Source organism: Gadus macrocephalus, chromosome 23 (assembly GCF_031168955.1).
Source record: "Gadus macrocephalus chromosome 23, ASM3116895v1".
Taxonomy (NCBI): domain Eukaryota; kingdom Metazoa; phylum Chordata; class Actinopteri; order Gadiformes; family Gadidae; genus Gadus; species Gadus macrocephalus.
Window position 1 is genome coordinate 18,941,177 of NC_082404.1, and position 25,732 is coordinate 18,966,908.

The window sequence follows — 25,732 nt, forward strand, 5'->3', positions numbered from 1 at the left end:
AGACAGGATTAGGTCGAGAATGATGCAATCACAACAAAGAAGTTGTTTATACCTCAACCATAAAATCTCTAAATCAAACTACAGACTACACTTCACGCTGAAGATAGTTTACAACGACGGTTCTTCTGCGTTTGTTATCGGTTGCCGTGGCGATCAGCCAAGGAGCGAGAACCCGCCCTCCTCCTCCTCAGGTCCTCCGTGGCTCCTAATTGGTCAGCCCCGGTGTACCATGATTACCGCGACGACTAATCCTTCACTTGTCGTTACCACGGCGATCAACCATGAGGGGGGGGGGGGCCTACCTGGGGGCGCGACGGAGAGGTGGCGGTTGGGCGGGGTCGGGCCCTCCGTCGCCGTGGCGCTGGGTTGGGGGCGGGGCCTGAGCGGGGGGAAGAGAGGGGTCCGCGGGCGAGCGAGGGCGGGGGGGGCCGAGAGGGGGGGCTTCAGGCGGAGGGAGGGGGGGATGCCGAGGGTCCCAGGGGGGGGGGGCCGGAGGGGTGAGGCTCTGGAGCTGGGGGGGGCGGGGGGAAGAGAGAGAGAGAGAGAGAGAGAGAGAGAGAGAGAGAGACAGAGACAGAGAAAGAGGGGGAGAGAAAGAGGGGGAGAGAGAGGGGGGGAGAGAGAGGGGGGGAGAGAGAGAGGGGGGAGAGAGAGCGAGGGTGAGAGCGAGAAAGAGAGACTTTGATTACACATCTCATAGACTCACAAACATGGAGTAAATTACACACACACACACACACACACACACACACACACACACACACACACACACACACACACACACACACACACACACACACACACACACACACACACACACACACACACACACACACACGCACACACACACACACACACACACACACACACACACACTTCATTGACAGTTTAATTGTAATATAATGATGCCCGTGGGGTTGTATGTCCTCTTGTGAACGCTATGGTCTGCAGGCTCACCTGAGCGGAAGCAGGATGAGAGGAAGAGGAGGAGAAGGAGGAAGAGCAGGAGGCGGAGGAGGAAGTGGCGGAGGAAGAGACGGGACGCATTGCAGACGTGAGAATAAGCTGACCGGGGAGGAAGAGGAGGAGGAAGAGCAGGAGGAAGGGGAGCAGGAGGAAGAGGAAGGGCGGAGGAGATTCAAATGCAAACGAAGGAGAGACATTGTAACCACTGTCATTGGTTCCACATTCTCACAGTAATGTGTGTGTGAAAGTGTGTGTTTGTGTGTGTTTGTGGGAGAGAGAGAGATAGTTGTAAGTGTGAGTATGTGAGAATGACTTGAAGAAAGAAATTGTATTTTTCTTTCAGTGGTGTGTGTGTGTGTGTGTGTGTGTGTGTGTGTGTGTGTGTGTGTGTGTGTGTGTGTGTGTGTGTGTGTGTGTGTGTGTGTGTGTGTGTGTGTGTGTGTGTGTGTGTGTGTGTGTGTGTGTGTGTGTGTGTGATGTTATCTCTTGTGTGCTGTTTCCATGTTTTTATGTGTGTGCATTCATGCATGCCTTTGACTGTGTGTTTGTGTGTGCGTTTGCATGTGCGTGCGTGTGTGCGTGTGTTTCCATGTTTACCATCTGGGCTCTGAGCAGCACCTGATCTTGGCCAGACCCTTTGAGGCTTTTCCCTAAGAGCAATGCCTGCTGCGAAACCCCCTGCCTGACGGGCGCCGGGCTCTGATTGGCTCGCACGAGACCCGGTATCCCCATCGGATTGGTCTGTGGTCCCTGGAGAAACCACGAGGAAAAAGGTGAGAGGCTTGGGAGACGTGTGTGTGTGTGTGTGTGTGTGTGTGTGTGTGTGTGTGTGTGTGTGTGTGTGTGTGTGTGTGTGTGTGTGTGTGTGTGTGTGTGTGTGTGTGTGTGTGTGTGTGTGTGTGTGTGTGTGTGTGTGTGTGTGGAACAAACACATAGCAGAGGCATAACGGATAAAAAAAGAAAAAAGAACACCAAAACAAACCCCACCTCCATCCATAGATAACACATGGATTACATAGCTATGAACTACATTATGTCTACATAATAGACACCATTTACGGGTCGCTTTTGTGCAAACATGTGTCATGTGCAAACATCGTGCACATGACACAAAGCATGAACTCAGCGGGCCACGTTTCACATTCTGTTTTCCTGAGTGTCGCTTTGGTGCCGCCGGTGATATGACATAACACCACCATGCACAGCAGGGGGGCCACGTCTACATTTTTAATTGGCCCGTGTTGCCATGGTGACGCCCGTGCAGGTTTAGCGTGGACGTGACGGGCGTCAACAGCAACAGCTTGTTGTTGTCGTCACGGGGGCGAGTCACGTGTAGAGCAGTGATTGGCCTGCGGTGTGTGAACCCACCTGTCGGCCGGCGGGACTGGCGGGAGTGTGAAAGGGCGTGATTGGTCCCGAGGTCGCCGTGGACACGGGCTTCGCGTTCCCATTGGTCAGGCCGCCGGCCGCCTTGGCGCACAGCGCCGGGCTCCCGTGAGACGAGGAGGAGGAGGAAGAGGAAGAGGAGGAGGTGGAGGCGGCGAATGGGGCGAAGCTGGTTGCCAAGGGTGACGACGAAGAGGAGGGGCCGGGGGTGGTAGTGGGGGCCGCGAGGGGGGAGCCGGTGGGGGAGGAGGGGGGCTTTGACCTTTGACCCGCGGGGGAGGGGAGGATGGGGCGAGAGTAGGTGCGTAGGGCGGGGCCCGCGGTGGACGTGAGCTTGGGCGGGGCCGGGATGGGGGCGTGCGAGGGCGGGGCTTTGGGGGCGTGCAAGGAGGCGGAGAGAGAGGGCGCCGGGGTAAGGGGGGGAGGGGGCGAGTTGGAGGTGGGGCCGAGTGTTGGCGGGGGGGTGTCTAGGAGGGTGGGGTTGGGGGTGAGTCTTGGGGGTGTGGGGGTGAGTCTTGGCGGGGTGGGGGTGAGTCTTGGCGGGGTGGGGGTGCTGGGGGGGAGGCAGGGGGGGCCGCTAGCCTCCCCCGGTCCAGCCTGGTTCTGCTGAGGTCCTCCCTCCATCCTTACTGCTGGAGAGAGAGAGAGAGAGAGAGAGAGAGAGAGAGAGAGAGAGAGAGAGAGAGAGAGAGAGAGAGAGAGAGAGAGAGAGAGAGAGAGAGAGAGAGTGTGAGCGAGAAAGAGAGAGAAGGAGAGAGAGAGAGAGAGGCAGAGAGAAGGAGAGAGAGACAACACTGTCACACTGTCAACACTACACTATCACGAACATAAACAGAAGGCCTACTCTGTGACAGACTATGTCAATGTAAAATAAAGACGTGCCATTATTTTACAGAATATTAATTAAAATGTTTGTCGATTTGACTGTAAATGTTCTACCGATTAATACATGTGCGAAATCAACACCGTTGTTGCTATACGAAAGAAAATAGGGCTACCTATAAAATGCAGGCCTACATTTTAATTCCCACACGTGAATTAGAATTTGCCGACAGCATTTGCCATCGCCGTGTTATTTTTATTTATTTTTTGCAGTCCTTCGAAAATGTGAAATGTGATAGCCCAGAAGATGACCTGCGACACGAACACAGACACACCGCCAAAAAAGAACGGACAACACGTGCAAAACCCGCAGCCGCTTAACGTTGCCTCATCATAGGAGCAGCATCCTGACCATTGTCATTCGTATCCATACATTATAACAGTGTTATTAAATGATCAACAGAGTGACGATATGATAATGTAGGCCTATCCTACAGACACGGTTAATACGACAACACTCGGGTAGCGGGGGTTGGTGATCTAGTCAGCGGAATTCGTGCTTCATCATCACACACACAAGCAGGTGCGACGACGTGGTTTGACGTCTGATTTCTCGAACCCTGCCTGACGATGAATGACGAACACACGGACATGCACACCCACCTGCACGCCAATGAAATCAGGGGCCTATGATCATGATAATCAAACCCCAAAAAAATAAAGATGGAGACTGGTGGCCCTGGTATCTCCCGATAATAACATTTTAACTAGGCGCGTATTAAACGTGCGGGGGGGGGGCACGGGGCGCGTGGCCGCGATGGCGGCATCATGTATCTTACCGTTTCTCGAAACCGGTGGTGGAGTTGTGCACGTCGGTCTCCTCAGTGTACATCCAGGAGCGTGTGCATGTTTATAAAGTGTGTGTTGTGTGTGTCTCCGAGCGGCGCTATGCTCAGGGTCGACAGCTAAAAGGGGCGTGTGCAAAGCTCACTTCCTCGTCTGACAGCGCAGGGGTTGAAGTTAAGCACGCGTCATAATCTCTCTGGGACCTTTTTTTATTTATTTTCTCACGGGTCTATTCTGGTTTTTTGCAGCGTCTCGATAAAACTCGTCAAACCTAGCGTGGTCCTTATAATATTGTGCAATGCATTTTGTGATTTTATTATTCACGATATCCCCTGGTCGGTTTAAGATGGACCTGTGTGTGTATAGGAATAAATAACATATCCATTATAGGCTGCTCAGGCTGTACCTGTGATGGCTCCGTGAACAAGTGCACGTGTGTTGCTGCTGCGACGCGGAGGTTGGCAGCATAGGTGGCGCCTGCGCGTGCGTGTGTCCACGCGCATTCATGTGTGTGTGTTTGTTTGGGCGCGCGTTCATGTGTGTGCGTAGGCGCGCGCAGCCGTGTGTCTGTGTGTCTGTCTGTGTATGTGTGATTATGTGTGCGTGCGTGCGTGCGTGCGTGCGTGTGTGTGTGTGTGTGTGTGTGCGTGTGTGTGCGTCTGCTATAGAGACTAGGGATGGAAAGCCTTGCAGAAGAGTAGTGAGACAGCACCCCTCGGAGCTCAGGAGGACCACGGGAGATATATCCGTGGACTGAACTTGGCCAATATCATCCCGCTGCAGACGCAAATGGGCGTTCTCGTGTGGTGGGGGTTCCCGTTTACGCAGACTGGAACCCTTCTTATTCTTCGTCGCCTTTCTCGCTGAACTGTATTAAAGTGTACTACTCCGAAACAATTTATTCGTTACCAGCATTCGTAGTGTTGATCAGCAGTGAAATAGTCCGCTATAAGACGTTGACGTCGCTTATTAACCGAAGACGCTGGGGTTGACAAGTTACCGGACTACTACCCATGCAAGTGAACGGAGCGTTCCACGGCATTGAGAAGACCCGTGTAATAAAGGCCTATAAAATGTCTGTTTATGGCATAGATTTCTCCTCAAATTAGGCCAATAAAGCAATGATAACAAAAACAAAAAAAACACAAACGATCGATCAAAGGCCCGACCCGACAATCAAAACCCTCCTTGTTTAACATGAATTGGCTAAACACATGACCACTGTAGCATATTTAAACACAATTCAAATTTTGCAGAGAATTATTTCCATTGGTCATTCTCAGTGGCGGCTGGCGATCAAACATGTTGGTGGGGCACAGTAATAGACAGGGGGTCTGAGGTTCTCCCCCCCCCCCCCCCCCCCGCCCCCCCATATTTTTATGGGAATTTAATAGATTTGATTTCCTGTATTCTGGTGCATTTTGGGGATGGCCACTACCTATTTACCTGCTTTTCATTCAGATTCATAGCCTACATCCTGACTTGCAGGGCCTGGACAAGCTTACACTGCCTATACAGACCTACTTCATGGCCATTCCACCAGCCATTGCTATTTGACCCATTGTTGTTATTCTGATATTGAGACAAATCATGATCACTGTCCTATAGCGTCCATTTTTTGTGAGTCTCAATGTCTACTTCAAATGCAGTTAGAAATATGGGACAGTTGCTTCATTTTGTTTATATTCTACAGGCCGAAAGACTAAATTAATATGTAACTTACTTGCTCCTTTTAAGTATAACATTGCTTGGGGAGTCCAATTCCTCCACGGAAAAAGGTGGAAAGTGCTTACAACTCTCTGCTAGTTAGCGTTCTATGACACTGTTGTTTTTTATTGGTCGATATACACTGTCGATATTTATCAAATAAAACATAGGGGGTAACACTGTTGTTTTTCTTTGGTCGTCATGAAAAAAATCACAAGGGGTAACACTGTCGTTTTAGTCAAATGAAACACAAGGGGTAACACTGTCGTTTAATCAAATGAAACATAAGGGGGAACACTGTCGTTTTTTATCGGTCGTCATGAAAAAAACATAAGGGGTGACACTGTCGTTTTTATCAAATGAAACATGAGGGGTGACACTGTCATTTTTCTATGGTCGTCATGAAAAAAAACATAAGGGGTAACACTTGTTTTTGATTGGTCGTCATGAAAAAAAGCACAAGGGGCAACACTGTTGTTTTTTATTGGTCGTCATGAAAAAAAACATAAGGGGTAACACTGTTGTTTTTTATTGGTCGTCATGAAAAAACAAAAAACAAAAGGGGTAACAGTGTAGGTTTTTAGTGGTCGTCATGAAAAAAAAAGATAAGGGGTAACACTGTCGTTTTTTATTGGTCGTCATGAAAAAAAACATAAGGGGTAACACTGTTGTTTTTTATTGGTCGTCATGAAAAAAAACATAAGGCTTAACACTGTTGTTTTTCATTGGTCTTCATGAAAAAAAACATAAGGGGTAACACTGTCGTTTTTATCAAATGAAACGTAAAGGGTAACACTGTCGATATTCATCAAATATAACATAGGGGGTAACACTGTTGATATTCATCAAATAAAACATAGGGGGTAACACTGTTGTTTTTCTTTGGTCGTCATGAAAAAAAAACATAAGGGGTAACACTGTCGTTTTTTATTGGTCGTCATGAAAAAAAGACATAAGGGGTAACACTGTTGTTTTTTATTGGTCGTCATGAAAAAAAACATAAGGGGTAACACTGTTGTTTTTTAATGATCTTCATGAAAAAAAACATAAGGGGTAACACTGTCGCTTTTATCAAATAAAACGTAAAGGGTAACACAGTCGTTTTTTATCTGTCGTCATGAAAAACCAATAAGGGGTTACACTGTCGAAATGTATCGAATAAAACATAGGGGGTAACACTGTCGTTTTTTATCAAATGAAACATGAGGGTTGACACTGTTGTTTTTTATAGGTCGTCAAGAAAAAAAAAATAAGGGGTAACTGTCGTTTTTTATCGGCCGTCATAATATAAACATAAGGGGCAACACTGTTGTTTTTTATTAGTCGTCATGAAAAAAACACAAGGGGTAACACTGTTGTTTTTTATTGGTCGTCATGAAAAAAAACATAAGGCTTAACACTGTTGTTTTTCATTGGTCTTCATGAAAAAAAACATAAGGGGTAACACTGTCGTTTTTATCAAATGAAACGTAAAGGGTAACACTGTCGATATTCATCAAATATAACATAGGGGGTAACACTGTTGATATTCATCAAATAAAACATTAGGGGGAACGCTGTTGTTTTTCTTTGGTCGTCATGAAAAAAAAACATAAGGGGTAACACTGTTGTTTTTTATTGGTCGTCATGAAAAAAAGACATAAGGGGTAACACTGTTGTTTTTTAATTGGTCGTCATGAAAAAAAACATAAGGGGTAACACTGTTGTTTTTTAATGGTCTTCATGAAAAAAAACATAAGGGGTAACACTGTCGCTTTTATCAAATAAAACGTAAAGGGTAACACTGTCGTTTTTTATCTGTCGAAATGAAAAACCAATAAGGGGTTACACTGTCGAAATGTATCGAATAAAACATAGGGGGTAACACTGTCGTTTTTTATCAAATGAAACGTAAGGGTTGACACTGTTGTTTTTTATAGGTCGTCAAGAAAAAAAACGTAAGGGGTAACTGTCGTTTTTTATCGGCCGTCATAATATAAACATAAGGGGCAACACTGTTGTTTTTTATTAGTCGTCATGAAAAAAACACAAGGGGTAACACTGTTGTTTTTTATTGGTCGTCATGAAAAAAAACATAAGGGGCATCAATGTCGATTTTTATTGCTCGTCATGAAAAACAACATATTTGAAAAAAAAAAAAAAATCCCTGTCAAATAAAATATAAGGTGTAACACTGTTGTTTTTCATCAGTCATCATGAGAAAATAAAATAAGTGGTAACACTGTCGTTTTTATCAAATGAAACGTAAAGGGTAACACTGTCGTTTTTTATCCGTTGTCATGAAAAACCCATAAGGGGTAACACTGTCGAAATGTATCAAATATTACATAAGGGTTTTTTATTGGTCGTCATGAAAAAAAGACATAAGGGGTAACACTGTTGTTTTTTAATTGGTCGTCATGAAAAAAAACATAAGGGGTAACACTGTTGTTTTTTAATGGTCTTCATGAAAAAAAACATAAGGGGTAACACTGTCGCTTTTATCAAATAAAACGTAAAGGGTAACACTGTCGTTTTTTATCTGTCGAAATGAAAAACCAATAAGGGGTTACACTGTCGAAATGTATCGAATAAAACATAGGGGGTAACACTGTCGTTTTTTATCAAATGAAACGTAAGGGTTGACACTGTTGTTTTTTATAGGTCGTCAAGAAAAAAAACGTAAGGGGTAACTGTCGTTTTTTATCGGCCGTCATAATATAAACATAAGGGGCAACACTGTTGTTTTTTATTAGTCGTCATGAAAAAAACACAAGGGGTAACACTGTTGTTTTTTATTGGTCGTCATGAAAAAAAACATAAGGGGCATCAATGTCGATTTTTATTGCTCGTCATGAAAAACAACATATTTGAAAAAAATAAATAAAAAATCCCTGTCAAATAAAATATAAGGTGTAACACTGTTGTTTTTCATCAGTCATCATGAGAAAATAAAATAAGTGGTAACACTGTCGTTTTTATCAAATGAAACGTAAAGGGTAACACTGTCGTTTTTTATCCGTTGTCATGAAAAACCCATAAGGGGTAACACTGTTGTTTTTTATTGGTCGTCATGAAAAAAATGTAAGGGGTAACTGTCCGTCCACACCAGAAGCGAATTGAGCGACCAAATCGCCGGAAGTCATTCACTTTCTATGGGCAAGAGCGACCAAAGCGACCAAAGCGACCAACGCTACCAGCGGCCAAAGTTGAGCGACCAGAGCGTCAAAAAGAAGTTGAAAACTTTTTAACTTTATGCAAATGACTATTATTCGCTTCAGCGACCAAACACTGACAGCCAATCGGAATGTAGACGCTCTTCGCTTGCGTGGATCCCAGGGAACATCGGCAGGCACTTTGGTTCCTACCTACCTTTATTCACTCACTGAACAAAATGTCGGCTGAAGTATTAATCGCGGCTGTAACTGGGCACCCGGTGTTGTACGAACCCACCCTTTTTCAGTTCAGAGATCGAAATGCCATAGTGGTTTGGATATCAAGTGATGATAAGCGGGAGTATTTATAGGCTACATCTAGAACGTTCGTATTTAAGCGGGAATCATTATAATTTGCTCTACATGCCACCAATCTAACCAACCAATCGCGTGTAAACAAAACCGTAACATAAACAAACTAATCGACAAGACGAGGGATAAATGACAAGGGATATATCTCTTGTCTTTTATCCCTCTATTCCCCACTATTCACGGAGCCTGAGGTGAATAATTTTTAATTAAATAGTCAGATAGATAGATAGTCAAGTCTTTATTAATACCAAACGACACAAATCGTCGGGAATCCATTTAGGTGGTTCGTCCCACACAGGACAGTAGCCTACAAGACCACACAGAACAAGTCTGACTGGACATACACACAATACATCACATTAAAACTAGACACGCGTTGATAGATAGATAGACAGAAAGACCTAGATAGATAGATATGTTCCATTATTTGCCTTGCGGAGCCAACCAGTCCTGTGCACGTATGCAAATTAGCCATGTGCGCTAACGTCTATTTGTTTTGAATGCGACGAATGAGTGCAGATCATGATTTGCAGATCCAGATCAGTGAAACATATTTCAACTACTACAGCACGCAGGGTTTTTTGTTCTCGGTTGTAATTAGCCTACATTTTAGGATTTTTATATTGGGGGGAATCACTGTCCTACTTGTTGTCGAAGCACTTTATCGAACAAGCAAAACCGTCTCGGCAATATGGCCAAGGTGTATGGGAGAGTTCAATATTTGATATGGCTGTCGGTAGGGCCTACTAAACGCATACGGCTCCTTTAAATGCGTCTGCATAATTGAATTGTACGTCATGAGCGACTTGAGCGACCAAAGCGAACAGAAAAATTCGCAGCGAAAATTCGCAGCGACCAAAGCGTCTTTGACGCTTTGGTCGCTCCTGGTGTGGACGTACAGTAACATTGTCGTTTTTTATTGGTCGGCATGAAAAAAAACATAAGGGGTAACACTGTTGTCTTTGTCAAATAAAATATAAAGTGTAACACTGTTGTTTTTTATTGGTCGTCATGAAAAAAAACACAAGGGGTAACACTGTTGTTTTTTTATTGGTAGTCATGCAAAAAAGCATAAGGGGTAACACTGTTGTTTTTTATTGGTCGTCATGAAAAAAACGTAAGGGGTAACACTGTCATTTTTTATTGGTCGGCATGAAAAAAAACATAAGGGGTAACACTGTCGTTTTTTATTGGTCGTCATGAAAAAAAAACATAAGGGGTAACACTGTTGTTTTTTATTGGTCGTCATGAAAAAAAAACATAAGGGGTAACACTGTTGTTTTTTATTGGTCGTCATGAAAAAAAACACAAGGGGTAACACTGTCGTTTTTTATTGGTCGGCATGAAAAAAAACATAAGGGGTAACACTGTTGTCTTTGTCAAATAAAATATAAGGGGTAACACTGTATTTTTTTATTGGCCGTCATGAAAAAAAAACATAAGGGGTAACACTGTTGTCTTTGTCAAATAAAATATAAGGGGTAACACTGTTGTTTTTTATTGGTCGTCATGAAAAAAAACATATTTGAAAAAAAAAAAAAAAGTGTCCTTGTCAAATAAAATATAAGGGGTAACACTGTGGTTTTTTATTGGTCGTCATGAAAAAAAAACATAAGGGGTAACACTGTTGTCTTTGTCAAATAAAATATAAAGTGTAACACTGTTGTTTTTTATTGGTCGCCTTAAAAAAAAACACAAGGGGTAACACTGTCGTTTTTTATTGGTCGGCATGAAAAAAAACATAAGGGGTAACACTGTTGTCTTTGTCAAATAAATATAAGGGGTAACACTGTCGTTTTTTATTGGTCGTCATGAAAAAAAAACATAAGGGGTAACACTGTTGTTTTTTATTGGTCGTCATGAAAAAAACGTAAGGGGTAACACTGTCATTTTTTATTGGTCGGCATGAAAAAAAACATAAGGGGTAACACTGTCGTTTTTTATTGGTCGTCATGCAAAAAAGCATAAGGGGTAACACTGTTGTTTTTTATTGGTCGTCATGAAAAAAACGTAAGGGGTAACACTGTCATTTTTTATTGGTCGGCATGAAAAAAAACATAAGGGGTAACACTGTCGTTTTTTATTGGTCGTCATGAAAAAAAAACATAAGGGGTAACACTGTTGTTTTTTATTGGTCGTCATGAAAAAAAACACAAGGGGTAACACTGTCGTTTTTTATTGGTCGGCATGAAAAAAAACATAAGGGGTAACACTGTTGTCTTTGTCAAATAAAATATAAGGGGTAACACTGTATTTTTTTATTGGCCGTCATGAAAAAAAAACATAAGGGGTAACACTGTTGTCTTTGTCAAATAAAATATAAGGGGTAACACTGTTGTTTTTTATTGGTCGTCATGAAAAAAAACATATTTGAAAAAAAAAAAAAAAGTGTCCTTGTCAAATAAAATATAAGGGGTAACACTGTGGTTTTTTATTGGTCGTCATGAAAAAAAAACATAAGGGGTAACACTGTTGTCTTTGTCAAATAAAATATAAAGTGTAACACTGTTGTTTTTTATTGGTCGCCTTAAAAAAAAACACAAGGGGTAACACTGTCGTTTTTTATTGGTCGGCATGAAAAAAAACATAAGGGGTAACACTGTTGTCTTTGTCAAATAAATATAAGGGGTAACACTGTCGTTTTTTATTGGTCGTCATGAAAAAAAAACATAAGGGGTAACACTGTTGTTTTTTATTGGTCGTCATGAAAAAAACGTAAGGGGTAACACTGTCATTTTTTATTGGTCGGCATGAAAAAAAACATAAGGGGTAACACTGTCGTTTTTTATTGGTCGTCATGAAAAAAAAACATAGGGGGTAACACTGTTGTTTTTTATTGGTCGTCATGAAAAAAAACACAAGGGGTAACACTGTCGTTTTTTATTGGTCGGCATGAAAAAAAACATAAGGGGTAACACTGTTGTCTTTGTCAAATAAAATATAAGGGGTAACACTGTATTTTTTTATTGGTCGTCATGAAAAAAAAACATAAGGGGTAACACTGTTGTCTTTGTCAAATAAAACATGCGGGGTAACACTGTTGTTTTTTATTGGTCGTCCTGAAAAAAAACATAAGGGATAACACTGTGGTTTTTTATTGGTCGTCATGAAAAAATACATAAGGGGTAACACTGTTGTCTTTGTCAAATAAATATAAGGGGTAACACTGTCGTTTTTTATTGGTCGTCATGAAAAAAAAACATAAGGGGTAACACTGTTGTTTTTTATTGGTCGTCATGAAAAAAACGTAAGGGGTAACACTGTTGTCTTTGTCAAATAAAATATAAGGGGTAACACTGTATTTTTTTATTGGCCGTCATGAAAAAAAAACATAAGGGGTAACACTGTTGTCTTTGTCAAATAAAATATAAGGGGTAACACTGTTGTTTTTTATTGGTCGTCATGAAAAAAAACATATTTGAAAAAAAAAAAAAAAGTGTCCTTGTCAAATAAAATATAAGGGGTAACACTGTGGTTTTTTATTGGTCGTCATGAAAAAAAAACATAAGGGGTAACACTGTTGTCTTTGTCAAATAAAATATAAAGTGTAACACTGTTGTTTTTTATTGGTCGCCTTAAAAAAAAACACAAGGGGTAACACTGTCGTTTTTTATTGGTCGGCATGAAAAAAAACATAAGGGGTAACACTGTTGTCTTTGTCAAATAAATATAAGGGGTAACACTGTCGTTTTTTATTGGTCGTCATGAAAAAAAAACATAAGGGGTAACACTGTTGTTTTTTATTGGTCGTCATGAAAAAAACGTAAGGGGTAACACTGTCATTTTTTATTGGTCGGCATGAAAAAAAACATAAGGGGTAACACTGTCGTTTTTTATTGGTCGTCATGCAAAAAAGCATAAGGGGTAACACTGTTGTTTTTTATTGGTCGTCATGAAAAAAACGTAAGGGGTAACACTGTCATTTTTTATTGGTCGGCATGAAAAAAAACATAAGGGGTAACACTGTCGTTTTTTATTGGTCGTCATGAAAAAAAAACATAAGGGGTAACACTGTTGTTTTTTATTGGTCGTCATGAAAAAAAACACAAGGGGTAACACTGTCGTTTTTTATTGGTCGGCATGAAAAAAAACATAAGGGGTAACACTGTTGTCTTTGTCAAATAAAATATAAGGGGTAACACTGTATTTTTTTATTGGCCGTCATGAAAAAAAAACATAAGGGGTAACACTGTTGTCTTTGTCAAATAAAATATAAGGGGTAACACTGTTGTTTTTTATTGGTCGTCATGAAAAAAAACATATTTGAAAAAAAAAAAAAAAGTGTCCTTGTCAAATAAAATATAAGGGGTAACACTGTGGTTTTTTATTGGTCGTCATGAAAAAAAAACATAAGGGGTAACACTGTTGTCTTTGTCAAATAAAATATAAAGTGTAACACTGTTGTTTTTTATTGGTCGCCTTAAAAAAAAACACAAGGGGTAACACTGTCGTTTTTTATTGGTCGGCATGAAAAAAAACATAAGGGGTAACACTGTTGTCTTTGTCAAATAAATATAAGGGGTAACACTGTTGTTTTTTATTGGTCGTCATGAAAAAAAACATATTTGAAAAAAAAAAAAAAAGTGTCCTTGTCAAATAAAATATAAGGGGTAACACTGTGGTTTTTTATTGGTCGTCATGAAAAAAAAACATAAGGGGTAACACTGTTGTCTTTGTCAAATAAAATATAAAGTGTAACACTGTTGTTTTTTATTGGTCGCCTTAAAAAAAAACACAAGGGGTAACACTGTCGTTTTTTATTGGTCGGCATGAAAAAAAACATAAGGGGTAACACTGTTGTCTTTGTCAAATAAATATAAGGGGTAACACTGTCGTTTTTTATTGGTAGTCATGAAAAAAAAACATAAGGGGTAACACTGTTGTTTTTTATTGGTCGTCATGAAAAAAACGTAAGGGGTAACACTGTCATTTTTTATTGGTCGGCATGAAAAAAAACATAAGGGGTAACACTGTCGTTTTTTATTGGTCGTCATGCAAAAAAGCATAAGGGGTAACACTGTTGTTTTTTATTGGTCGTCATGAAAAAAACGTAAGGGGTAACACTGTCATTTTTTATTGGTCGGCATGAAAAAAAACATAAGGGGTAACACTGTCGTTTTTTATTGGTCGTCATGAAAAAAAAACATAAGGGGTAACACTGTTGTTTTTTATTGGTCGTCATGAAAAAAAACACAAGGGGTAACACTGTCGTTTTTTATTGGTCGGCATGAAAAAAAACATAAGGGGTAACACTGTTGTCTTTGTCAAATAAAATATAAGGGGTAACACTGTATTTTTTTATTGGCCGTCATGAAAAAAAAACATAAGGGGTAACACTGTTGTCTTTGTCAAATAAAATATAAGGGGTAACACTGTTGTTTTTTATTGGTCGTCATGAAAAAAAACATATTTGAAAAAAAAAAAAAAAGTGTCCTTGTCAAATAAAATATAAGGGGTAACACTGTGGTTTTTTATTGGTCGTCATGAAAAAAAAACATAAGGGGTAACACTGTTGTCTTTGTCAAATAAAATATAAAGTGTAACACTGTTGTTTTTTATTGGTCGCCTTAAAAAAAAACACAAGGGGTAACACTGTCGTTTTTTATTGGTCGGCATGAAAAAAAACATAAGGGGTAACACTGTTGTCTTTGTCAAATAAATATAAGGGGTAACACTGTCGTTTTTTATTGGTCGTCATGAAAAAAAAACATAAGGGGTAACACTGTTGTTTTTTATTGGTCGTCATGAAAAAAACGTAAGGGGTAACACTGTCATTTTTTATTGGTCGGCATGAAAAAAAACATAAGGGGTAACACTGTCGTTTTTTATTGGTCGTCATGAAAAAAAAACATAGGGGGTAACACTGTTGTTTTTTATTGGTCGTCATGAAAAAAAACACAAGGGGTAACACTGTCGTTTTTTATTGGTCGGCATGAAAAAAAACATAAGGGGTAACACTGTTGTCTTTGTCAAATAAAATATAAGGGGTAACACTGTATTTTTTTATTGGTCGTCATGAAAAAAAAACATAAGGGGTAACACTGTTGTCTTTGTCAAATAAAACATGCGGGGTAACACTGTTGTTTTTTATTGGTCGTCCTGAAAAAAAACATAAGGGATAACACTGTGGTTTTTTATTGGTCGTCATGAAAAAATACATAAGGGGTAACACTGTTGTCTTTGTCAAATAAATATAAGGGGTAACACTGTCGTTTTTTATTGGTCGTCATGAAAAAAAAACATAAGGGGTAACACTGTTGTTTTTTATTGGTCGTCATGAAAAAAACGTAAGGGGTAACACTGTCATTTTTTATTGGTCGGCATGAAAAAAAACATAAGGGGTAACACTGTCGTTTTTTATTGGTCGTCATGAAAAAAAAACATAAGGGGTAACACTGTTGTTTTTTATTGGTCGTCATGAAAAAAAACACAAGGGGTAACACTGTCGTTTTTTATTGGTCGGCATGAAAAAAAACATAAGGGGTAACACTGTTGTCTTTGTCAAATAAAATATAAGGGGTAACACTGTATTTTTTTATTGGTCGTCATGAAAAAAAAACATAAGGGGTAACACTGTTGTCTTTGTCAAATAAAATATAAGGGGTAACACTGTTGTTTTTTATTGGTCGTCATGAAAAAAAACATATTTGAAAAAAAAAAAAAAAGTGTCCTTGTCAAATAAAATATAAGGGGTAACACTGTGGTTTTTTATTGGTCGTCATGAAAAAAAAACATAAGGGGTAACACTGTTGTCTTTGTCAAATAAAATATAAAGTGTAACACTGTTGTTTTTTATTGGTCGTCATGAAAAAAAACACAAGGGGTAACACTGTCGTTTTTTATTGGTCGGCATGAAAAAAACCAAAAGGGGTAACACTGTCGTTTTTTATTGGTCGGCATGAAAAAAAACATAAGGGGTAACGCTGTTGTTTTTTATTGGTCGTCATGAAAAAAAACACAAGGGGTAACACTGTCGTTTTTTATTGGTCGGCATGAAAAAAAACATAAGGGGTAACACTGTTGTCTTTGTCAAATAAAATATAAGGGGTAACACTGTATTTTTTTATTGGTCGTCATGAAAAAAAAACATAAGGGGTAACACTGTTGTCTTTGTCAAATAAAACATACGGGGTAACACTGTTGTTTTTTATTGGTCTTCCTGAAAAAAAACATAAGGGATAACACTGTGGTTTTTTATTGGTCGTCATGAAAAAATACATAAGGGGTAACACTGTTGTCTTTGTCAAATAAATATAAAGTGTAACACTGTTGTTTTTTATTGGTCGTCATGAAAAAAAACACAAGGGGTAACACTGTCGTTTTTTATTGGTCGGCATGAAAAAAACCAAAAGGGGTAACACTGTCGTTTTTTATTGGTCGGCATGAAAAAAAACATAAGGGGTAACGCTGTTGTTTTTTATTGGTCGTCATGAAAAAAAACACAAGGGGTAACACTGTCGTTTTTTATTGGTCGGCATGAAAAAAAACATAAGGGGTAACACTGTTGTCTTTGTCAAATAAAATATAAGGGGTAACACTGTATTTTTTTATTGGTCGTCATGAAAAAAAAACATAAGGGGTAACACTGTTGTCTTTGTCAAATAAAACATACGGGGTAACACTGTTGTTTTTTATTGGTCTTCCTGAAAAAAAACATAAGGGATAACACTGTGGTTTTTTATTGGTCGTCATGAAAAAATAAATAAGGGGTAACACTGTTGTCTTTGTCAAATAAATATAAGGGGTAACACTGTCGTTTTTTATTGGTCGTCATGAAAAAAAAACATAAGGGGTAACACTGTTGTTTTTTATTGGTCGTCATGAAAAAAACGTAAGGGATAACACTGTGGTTTTTTATTGGTCGTCATGAAAAAATACATAAGGGGTAACACTGTTGTCTTTGTCAAATAAATATAAGGGGTAACACTGTCGTTTTTTATTGGTCGTCATGAAAAAAAAACATAAGGGGTAACACTGTTGTTTTTTATTGGTCGTCATGAAAAAAACGTAAGGGGTAACACTGTCATTTTTTATTGGTCGGCATGAAAAAAAACATAAGGGGTAACACTGTCGTTTTTTATTGGTCGTCATGAAAAAAAAACATAAGGGGTAACACTGTTGTTTTTTATTGGTCGTCATGAAAAAAAACACAAGGGGTAACACTGTCGTTTTTTATTGGTCGGCATGAAAAAAAACATAAGGGGTAACACTGTTGTCTTTGTCAAATAAAATATAAGGGGTAACACTGTATTGTTTTATTGGCCGTCATGAAAAAAAAACATAAGGGGTAACACTGTTGTCTTTGTCAAATAAAATATAAGGGGTAACACTGTTGTTTTTTATTGGTCGTCATGAAAAAAAACATATTTGAAAAAAAAAAAAAAAGTGTCCTTGTCAAATAAAATATAAGGGGTAACACTGTGGTTTTTTATTGGTCGTCATGAAAAAAAAACATAAGGGGTAACACTGTTGTCTTTGTCAAATAAAATATAAAGTGTAACACTGTTGTTTTTTATTGGTCGCCTTAAAAAAAAACACAAGGGGTAACACTGTCGTTTTTTATTGGTCGGCATGAAAAAAAACATAAGGGGTAACACTGTTGTCTTTGTCAAATAAATATAAGGGGTAACACTGTCGTTTTTTATTGGTCGTCATGAAAAAAAAACATAAGGGGTAACACTGTTGTTTTTTATTGGTCGTCATGAAAAAAACGTAAGGGGTAACACTGTCGTTTTTTATTGGTCGTCATGAAAAAAAAACATAGGGGGTAACACTGTTGTTTTTTATTGGTCGTCATGAAAAAAAACACAAGGGGTAACACTGTCGTTTTTTATTGGTCGGCATGAAAAAAAACATAAGGGGTAACACTGTTGTCTTTGTCAAATAAAATATAAGGGGTAACACTGTATTTTTTTATTGGTCGTCATGAAAAAAAAACATAAGGGGTAACACTGTTGTCTTTGTCAAATAAAACATACGGGGTAACACTGTTGTTTTTTATTGGTCGTCCTGAAAAAAAACATAAGGGATAACACTGTGGTTTTTTATTGGTCGTCATGAAAAAATACATAAGGGGTAACACTGTTGTCTTTGTCAAATAAATATAAGGGGTAACACTGTCGTTTTTTATTGGTCGTCATGAAAAAAAAACATAAGGGGTAACACTGTTGTTTTTTATTGGTCGTCATGAAAAAAACGTAAGGGGTAACACTGTCATTTTTTATTGGTCGGCATGAAAAAAAACATAAGGGGTAACACTGTCGTTTTTTATTGGTCGTCATGAAAAAAAAACACAAGGGGTAACACTGTCGTTTTTTATTGGTCGGCATGAAAAAAAACATAAGGGGTAACACTGTTGTCTTTGTCAAATAAAATATAAGGGGTAACACTGTATTTTTTTATTGGTCGTCATGAAAAAAAAACATAAGGGGTAACACTGTTGTCTTTGTCAAATAAAATATAAGGGGTAACACTGTTGTTTTTTATTGGTCGTCATGAAAAAAAACATATTTGAAACAAAAAAAAAAAGTGTCCTTGTCAAATAAAATATAAGGGGTAACACTGTGGTTTTTTATTGGTCGTCATGAAAAAAAAACATAAGGGGTAACACTGTTGTCTTTGTCAAATAAAATATAAAGTGTAACACTGTTGTTTTTTATTGGTCGTCATGAAAAAAAACACAAGGGGTAACACTGTCGTTTTTTATTGGTCGGCATGAAAAAAACCAAAAGGGGTAACACTGTCGTTTTTTATTGGTCGGCATGAAAAAAAACATAAGGGGTAACGCTGTTGTTTTTTATTGGTCGTCATGAAAAAAAACACAAGGGGTAACACTGTCGTTTTTTATTGGTCGGCATGAAAAAAAACATAAGGGGTAACACTGTTGTCTTTGTCAAATAAAATATAAGGGGTAACACTGTATTTTTTTATTGGTCGTCATGAAAAAAAAACATAAGGGGTAACACTGTTGTCTTTGTCAAATAAAACATACGGGGTAACACTGTTGTTTTTTATTGGTCTTCCTGAAAAAAAACATAAGGGATAACACTGTGGTTTTTTATTGGTCGTCATGAAAAAATACATAAGGGGTAACACTGTTGTCTTTGTCAAATAAATATAAGGGGTAACACTGTCGTTTTTTATTGGTCGTCATGAAAAAAAAACATAAGGGGTAACACTGTTGTTTTTTATTGGTCGTCATGAAAAAAACGTAAGGGATAACACTGTGGTTTTTTATTGGTCGTCATGAAAAAATACATAAGGGGTAACACTGTTGTCTTTGTCAAATAAATATAAGGGGTAACACTGTCGTTTTTTATTGGTCGTCATGAAAAAAAAACATAAGGGGTAACACTGTGGTTTTTTATTGGTCGTCATGAAAAAATACATAAGGGGTAACACTGTTGTCTTTGTCAAATAAATATAAGGGGTAACACTGTCGTTTTTTATTGGTCGTCATGAAAGAAAAACATAAGGGGTAACACTCTTTTTTTATTGGTCGTCATGAAAAAAACGTAAGGGGTAACACTGTCATTTTTTATTGGTCGGCATGAAAAAAAACATAAGGGGTAACACTGTTGTCTTTGTCAAATAAAATATAAGGGGTAACACTGTCGTTTTTTATTGGTCGACATGAAAAAAAAACATACGGGGTAACACTGTTGTTTTTTATTGGTCGTCCTGAAAAAAAACATAAGGGGTAACACTGTGGTTTTTTATTGGTCGTCATGAAAAAATACATAAGGGGTAACACTGTTGTCTTTGTCAAATAAATATAAGGGGTAACACTGTCGTTTTTTATTGGTCGTCATGAAAAAAAAACATAAGGGGTAACACTCTTTTTTTATTGGTCGTCATGAAAAAAACGTAAGGGGTAACACTGTCATTTTTTATTGGTCGGCATGAAAAAAAACATAAGGGGTAACACTGTTGTCTTTGTCAAATAAAATATAAGGGGTAACACTGTAGTTTTTTATTGGTCGTCATGAAAAAGAAACATAAGGGGTAACACTGTTGTCTTTGTCAAATAAAATATAAGGGGTAACACTGTTGTTTTTTATTGGTCGTCATGAAAAAAAAACATAAGGGGTAACACTGTCGTTTTTTATTGGTCGTCATGAAAAAAAAACATAAGGGGTAACACTGTTGTTTTTTATTGGTCGTCATGAAAAAAAACACAAGGGGTAACACTGTCGTTTTTTATTGGTCGGCATGAAAAAAATCATAAAGGGTAACACTGTTGTCTTTGTCAAATAAAATATAAGGGGTAACACTGTATTTTTTTATTGGTCGTCATGAAAAAGAAACATAAGGGGTAACACTGTTGTCTTTGTCAAATAAAATATAAGGGGTAACACTGTTGTTTTTTATTGGTCGTCATGAAAAAAAGCATATTTAAAAAAAAAAAAAAGTGTCCTTGTCAAATAAAATATAAGGGGTAACACTGTGGTTTTTTATTGGTCGTCATGAAAAAAAACCATAAAGGGTAACACTGTTGTTTTTTATTGGTCGTCCTGAAAAAAATATAAGGGGTAACACTGTCGTTTTTTATTGGTCGTCATGAAAAAAAAACATAAGGGGTAACACTGTTGTTTTTTATTGGTCGTCATGGAAAAAACGTAAGGGGTAACACTGTCATTTTTTATTGGTCGGTATGAAAAAAAACATAAGGGGTAACACTGTCGTTTTTTATTGGTCGTCATGAAAAAAAAACATAAGGGGTAATACTGTTGTTTTTTATTGGTCGTCTTGAAAAAAAACACAAGGGGTAACACTGTCGTTTTTTATTGGTCGGCATGAAAAAAAACATATTTGAAAAAAAAAAAAAAAGTGTCCTTGTCAAATAAAATATAAGGGGTAACACTGTGGTTTTTTATTGGTCGTCATGAAAAAAAACCATAAGGGGTAACACTGTTGTCTTTGTCAAATAAAATATAAAGTGTAACACTGTTGTTTTTTATTGGTCGTCATGAAAAAAAACATATTTGAAAAAAAAAAAAAAAGTGTCCTTGTCAAATAAAATATAAGGGGTAACACTGTGGTTTTTTATTGGTCGTCATGAAAAAAAACCATAAGGGGTAACACTGTTGTCTTTGTCAAATAAAATATAAAGTGTAACACTGTTGTTTTTTATTGGTCGTCATGAAAAAAAACACAAGGGGTAACACTGTCATTTTTTATTGGTAGTCATGCAAAAAAGCATAAGGGGTAACACTGTTGTTTTTTATTGGTCGTCATGAAAAAAAACATAAGGGGTAACACTGTCGTTTTTTATTGGTAGTCATGAAAAAAAACATGAGGGGTAGCACTGTTGTCTTTGTCAAATAAAATATAAGGGGCAACACTGTCGTTTTATATTGGTCGTCATGGAAAAAAACATATTTGAATAAAATAAAAAAAGTGTCCTTGTCAAATAAAATATTAGGGTAACACTGTGGTTTTTTATTGGTCGTCATGAAAAAAAACATAAGAGGTAACACTGTTGTCTTTGTCAAATAAAACACAAGGGGTAACACTGTCGTCTTTTATTGGTCGGCATGAAAAAAACCAAAAGGGGTAACACTGTCGTTTTTTATTGGTCGTCATAAAAAAAAACACAGTCATGAAAAAAAGCGTATTTGAAAAAAAAAAAAAAAGTGTCCTTGTCAAATAAAATATAAGGGGTAACACTGTGGTTTTTTATTGGTCGTCATGAAAAAAAAACATAAGGGGTAACACTGTTGTTTTTTATTGGTCATCATGAAAAAAAACACAAGGGGTAACACTGTCGTTTTTTATTGGTCGGCATGGAAAAAAAACATAAGGGGTAACACTGTTGTCTTTGTCAAATAAAATATAAGGGGTAACACTGTATTTTTTTATTGGTCGTCATGAAAAAAAAACATAAGGGGTAAAACTGTTGTCTTTGTCAAATAAAATATAAGGGGTAACACTGTTGTTTTTTATTGGTCGTCATGAAAAAAAACATATTTGAAAAAAAAAAAAAAAGTGTCCTTGTCAAATAAAATATAAGGGGTAACACTGTGGTTTTTTATTGGTCGTCATGAAAAAAAAACATAAGAGGTAACACTGTTGTCTTTGTCAAATAAAATATAAAGTGTAACACTGTTGTTTTTTATTGGTCGTCATGAAAAAAAACACAAGGGGTAACACTGTCGTTTTTTATTGGTCGGCATGAAAAAAACCAAAAGGGGTAACACTGTCGTTTTTTATTGGTCGGCATGAAAAAAAACATAAGGGGTAACACTGTTGTTTTTTATTGGTCGTCATGAAAAAAAACACAAGGGGTAACACTGTTGTCTTTGTCAAATAAAATATAAGGGGTAACACTGTTGTTTTTTATTGGTCGTCATGAAAAAAAACACAAGGGGTAACACTGTCGTTTTTTATTGGTCGGCATGAAAAAAAACATAAGGGGTAACACTGTTGTCTTTGTCAAATAAAATATAAGGGGTAACACTGTAGTTTTTTATTGGTCGTCATGAAAAAAAAACATAAGGGGTAACACTGTTGTTTTTTATTGGTCGTCATGAAAAAAAAACACAAGGTCATGAAAAAAAGCATATTTAAAAAAAAAAAAAAAAGTGTCCTTGTCAAATAAAATATAAGGGGTAACACTGTGGTTTTTTATTGGTAGTCATGCAAAAAAGCATAAGGGGTAACACTGTTGTTTTTTATTGGTCGTCATGAAAAAAAACATAAGGGGTAACACTGTCGTTTTTTATTGGTAGTCATGAAAAAAAACATGAGGGGTAGCACTGTTGTCTTTGTCAAATAAAATATAAGGGGCAACACTGTCGTTTTATATTGGTCGTCATGGAAAAAAACATATTTGAATAAAATAAAAAAAGTGTCCTTGTCAAATAAAATATTAGGGTAACACTGTGGTTTTTTATTGGTCGTCATGAAAAAAAACATAAGAGGTAACACTGTTGTCTTTGTCAAATAAAACACAAGGGGTAACACTGTCGTTTTTTATTGGTCGGCATGAAAAAAACCAAAAGGGGTAACACTGTCGTTTTTTATTGGTCGTCATAAAAAAAAACACAGTCATGAAAAAAAGCGTATTTGAAAAAAAAAAAAAAAGTGTCCTTGTCAAATAAAATATAAGGGGTAACACTGTGGTTTTTTATTGGTCGTCATGAAAAAAAAACATAAGGGGTAACACTGTTGTTTTTTATTGGTCATCATGAAAAAAAACACAAGGGGTAACACTGTCGTTTTTTATTGGTCGGCATGGAAAAAAAACATAAGGGGTAACACTGTTGTCTTTGTCAAATAAAATATAAGGGGTAACACTGTATTTTTTTATTGGTCGTCATGAAAAAAAAACATAAGGGGTAAAACTGTTGTCTTTGTCAAATAAAATATAAGGGGTAACACTGTTGTTTTTTATTGGTCGTCATGAAAAAAAACATATTTGAAAAAAAAAAAAAAAGTGTCCTTGTCAAATAAAATATAAGGGGTAACACTGTGGTTTTTTATTGGTCGTCATGAAAAAAAACCATAAGAGGTAACACTGTTGTCTTTGTCAAATAAAATATAAAGTGTAACACTGTTGTTTTTTATTGGTCGTCATGAAAAAAAACACAAGGGGTAACACTGTCGTTTTTTATTGGTCGGCATGAAAAAAACCAAAAGGGGTAACACTGTCGTTTTTTATTGGTCGGCATGAAAAAAAACATAAGGGGTAACACTGTTGTTTTTTATTGGTCGTCATGAAAAAAAACACAAGGGGTAACACTGTTGTCTTTGTCAAATAAAATATAAGGGGTAACACTGTTGTTTTTTATTGGTCGTCATGAAAAAAAACACAAGGGGTAACACTGTCGTTTTTTATTGGTCGGCATGAAAAAAAACATAAGGGGTAACACTGTTGTCTTTGTCAAATAAAATATAAGGGGTAACACTGTAGTTTTTTATTGGTCGTCATGAAAAAAAAACATAAGGGGTAACACTGTTGTTTTTTATTGGTCGTCATGAAAAAAAAACACAAGGTCATGAAAAAAAGCATATTTAAAAAAAAAAAAAAAAGTGTCCTTGTCAAATAAAATATAAGGGGTAACACTGTGGTTTTTTATTGGTCGTCATGAAAAAAAAACATAAGGGGTAACACTGTTGTTTTTTATTGGTCGTCATGAAAAAAAACATATTTGAAAAAAAAAAAAAAGTGTCCTTGTCAAATAAAATATAAGGGGTAACACTGTTGTTTTTTATTGGTCGTCATGAAAAAAAGCATATTTAAAAAAAAAAAAAAAGTGTCCTTGTCAAATAAAATATAAGGGGTAACACTGTTGTCTTTGTCAAATAAAATATAAGGGGTAACACTGTAGTTTTTTATTGGTCGTCATGAAAAAAAAACATAAGGGGTAACACTGTTGTTTTTTATTGGTCGTCATAAAAAAAAACACAAGGTCATGAAAAAAAGCATATTTAAAAAAAAAAAAAAAAGTGTCCTTGTCAAATAAAATATAAGGGGTAACACTGTGGTTTTTTATTGGTCGTCATGAAAAAAAAACATAAGGGGTAACACTGTTGTTTTTTATTGGTCGTCATGAAAAAAAACATATTTGAAAAAAAAAAAAAAGTGTCCTTCTCAAATAAAATATAAGGGGTAACACTGTTGTTTTTTATTGGTCGTCATGAAAAAAAGCATATTTAAAAAAAAAAAAAAAGTGTCCTTGTCAAATAAAATATAAGGGGTAACACTGTGGTTTTTTATTGGTCGGCATGAAAAAAAACATAAGGGGTAACACTGTTGTCTTTGTCAAATAAAATATAAGGGGTAACACTGTAGTTTTTTATTGGTCGTCATGAAAAAGAAACATAAGGGGTAACACTGTTGTCTTTGTCAAATAAAATATAAGGGGTAACACTGTTGTTTTTTATTGGTCGTCATGAAAAAAAAACATAAGGGGTAACACTGTCGTTTTTTATTGGTCGTCATGAAAAAAAAACATAAGGGGTAACACTGTTGTTTTTTATTGGTCGTCATGAAAAAAAACACAAGGGGTAACACTGTCGTTTTTTATTGGTCGGCATGAAAAAAATCATAAAGGGTAACACTGTTGTCTTTGTCAAATAAAATATAAGGGGTAACACTGTCGTTTTTTATTGGTCGTCATGAAAAAAAAATATAAGGGGTAACACTGTTGTTTTTTATTGGTCGTCATGAAAAAAAACATAAGGGGTAACACTGTGGTTTTTTATTGGTCGTCATGAAAAAATACGTAAGGGGTAACACTGTTGTCTTTGTCAAATAAATATAAGGGGTAACACTGTCGTTTTTTATTGGTCGTCATGAAAAAAAAAACATAAGGGGTAACACTGTTGTTTTTTATTGGTAGTCATGAAAAAAAACATAAGGGGTGACACTGTTGTCTTTATCAAATAAAATATAAGTGGTAACACTGTCGTTTTTTATTGGTCGTCATGAAAAAAAAAAAAAAAAATGAAAAAAAAAAAAAAAGTGGCCTTGTCAAATAAAATATAAGGGGTAA

The 25,732-nt window shown here is 37.2% G+C and overlaps 1 protein-coding gene across 1 annotated transcript; it reads right to left on the bottom strand.

Moving 5' to 3' along the window:
• Positions 1-298: 298 nt before the first annotated feature.
• On the bottom strand, positions 299-4,200 carry LOC132452962 (uncharacterized). The gene is made up of 5 exons (XM_060045796.1): positions 4,014-4,200; positions 2,335-2,981; positions 1,564-1,716; positions 958-1,065; positions 299-511 (listed from the first exon to the last, which is right to left on the bottom strand). The coding sequence occupies exons 2-5, from the start codon at positions 2,974-2,976 to the stop codon at positions 299-301; spliced, it is 1,116 nt and encodes a 371-aa protein (XP_059901779.1). The 5' UTR covers positions 2,977-2,981; positions 4,014-4,200.
• Between the last annotated feature and the right edge of the window lie 21,532 nt (positions 4,201-25,732).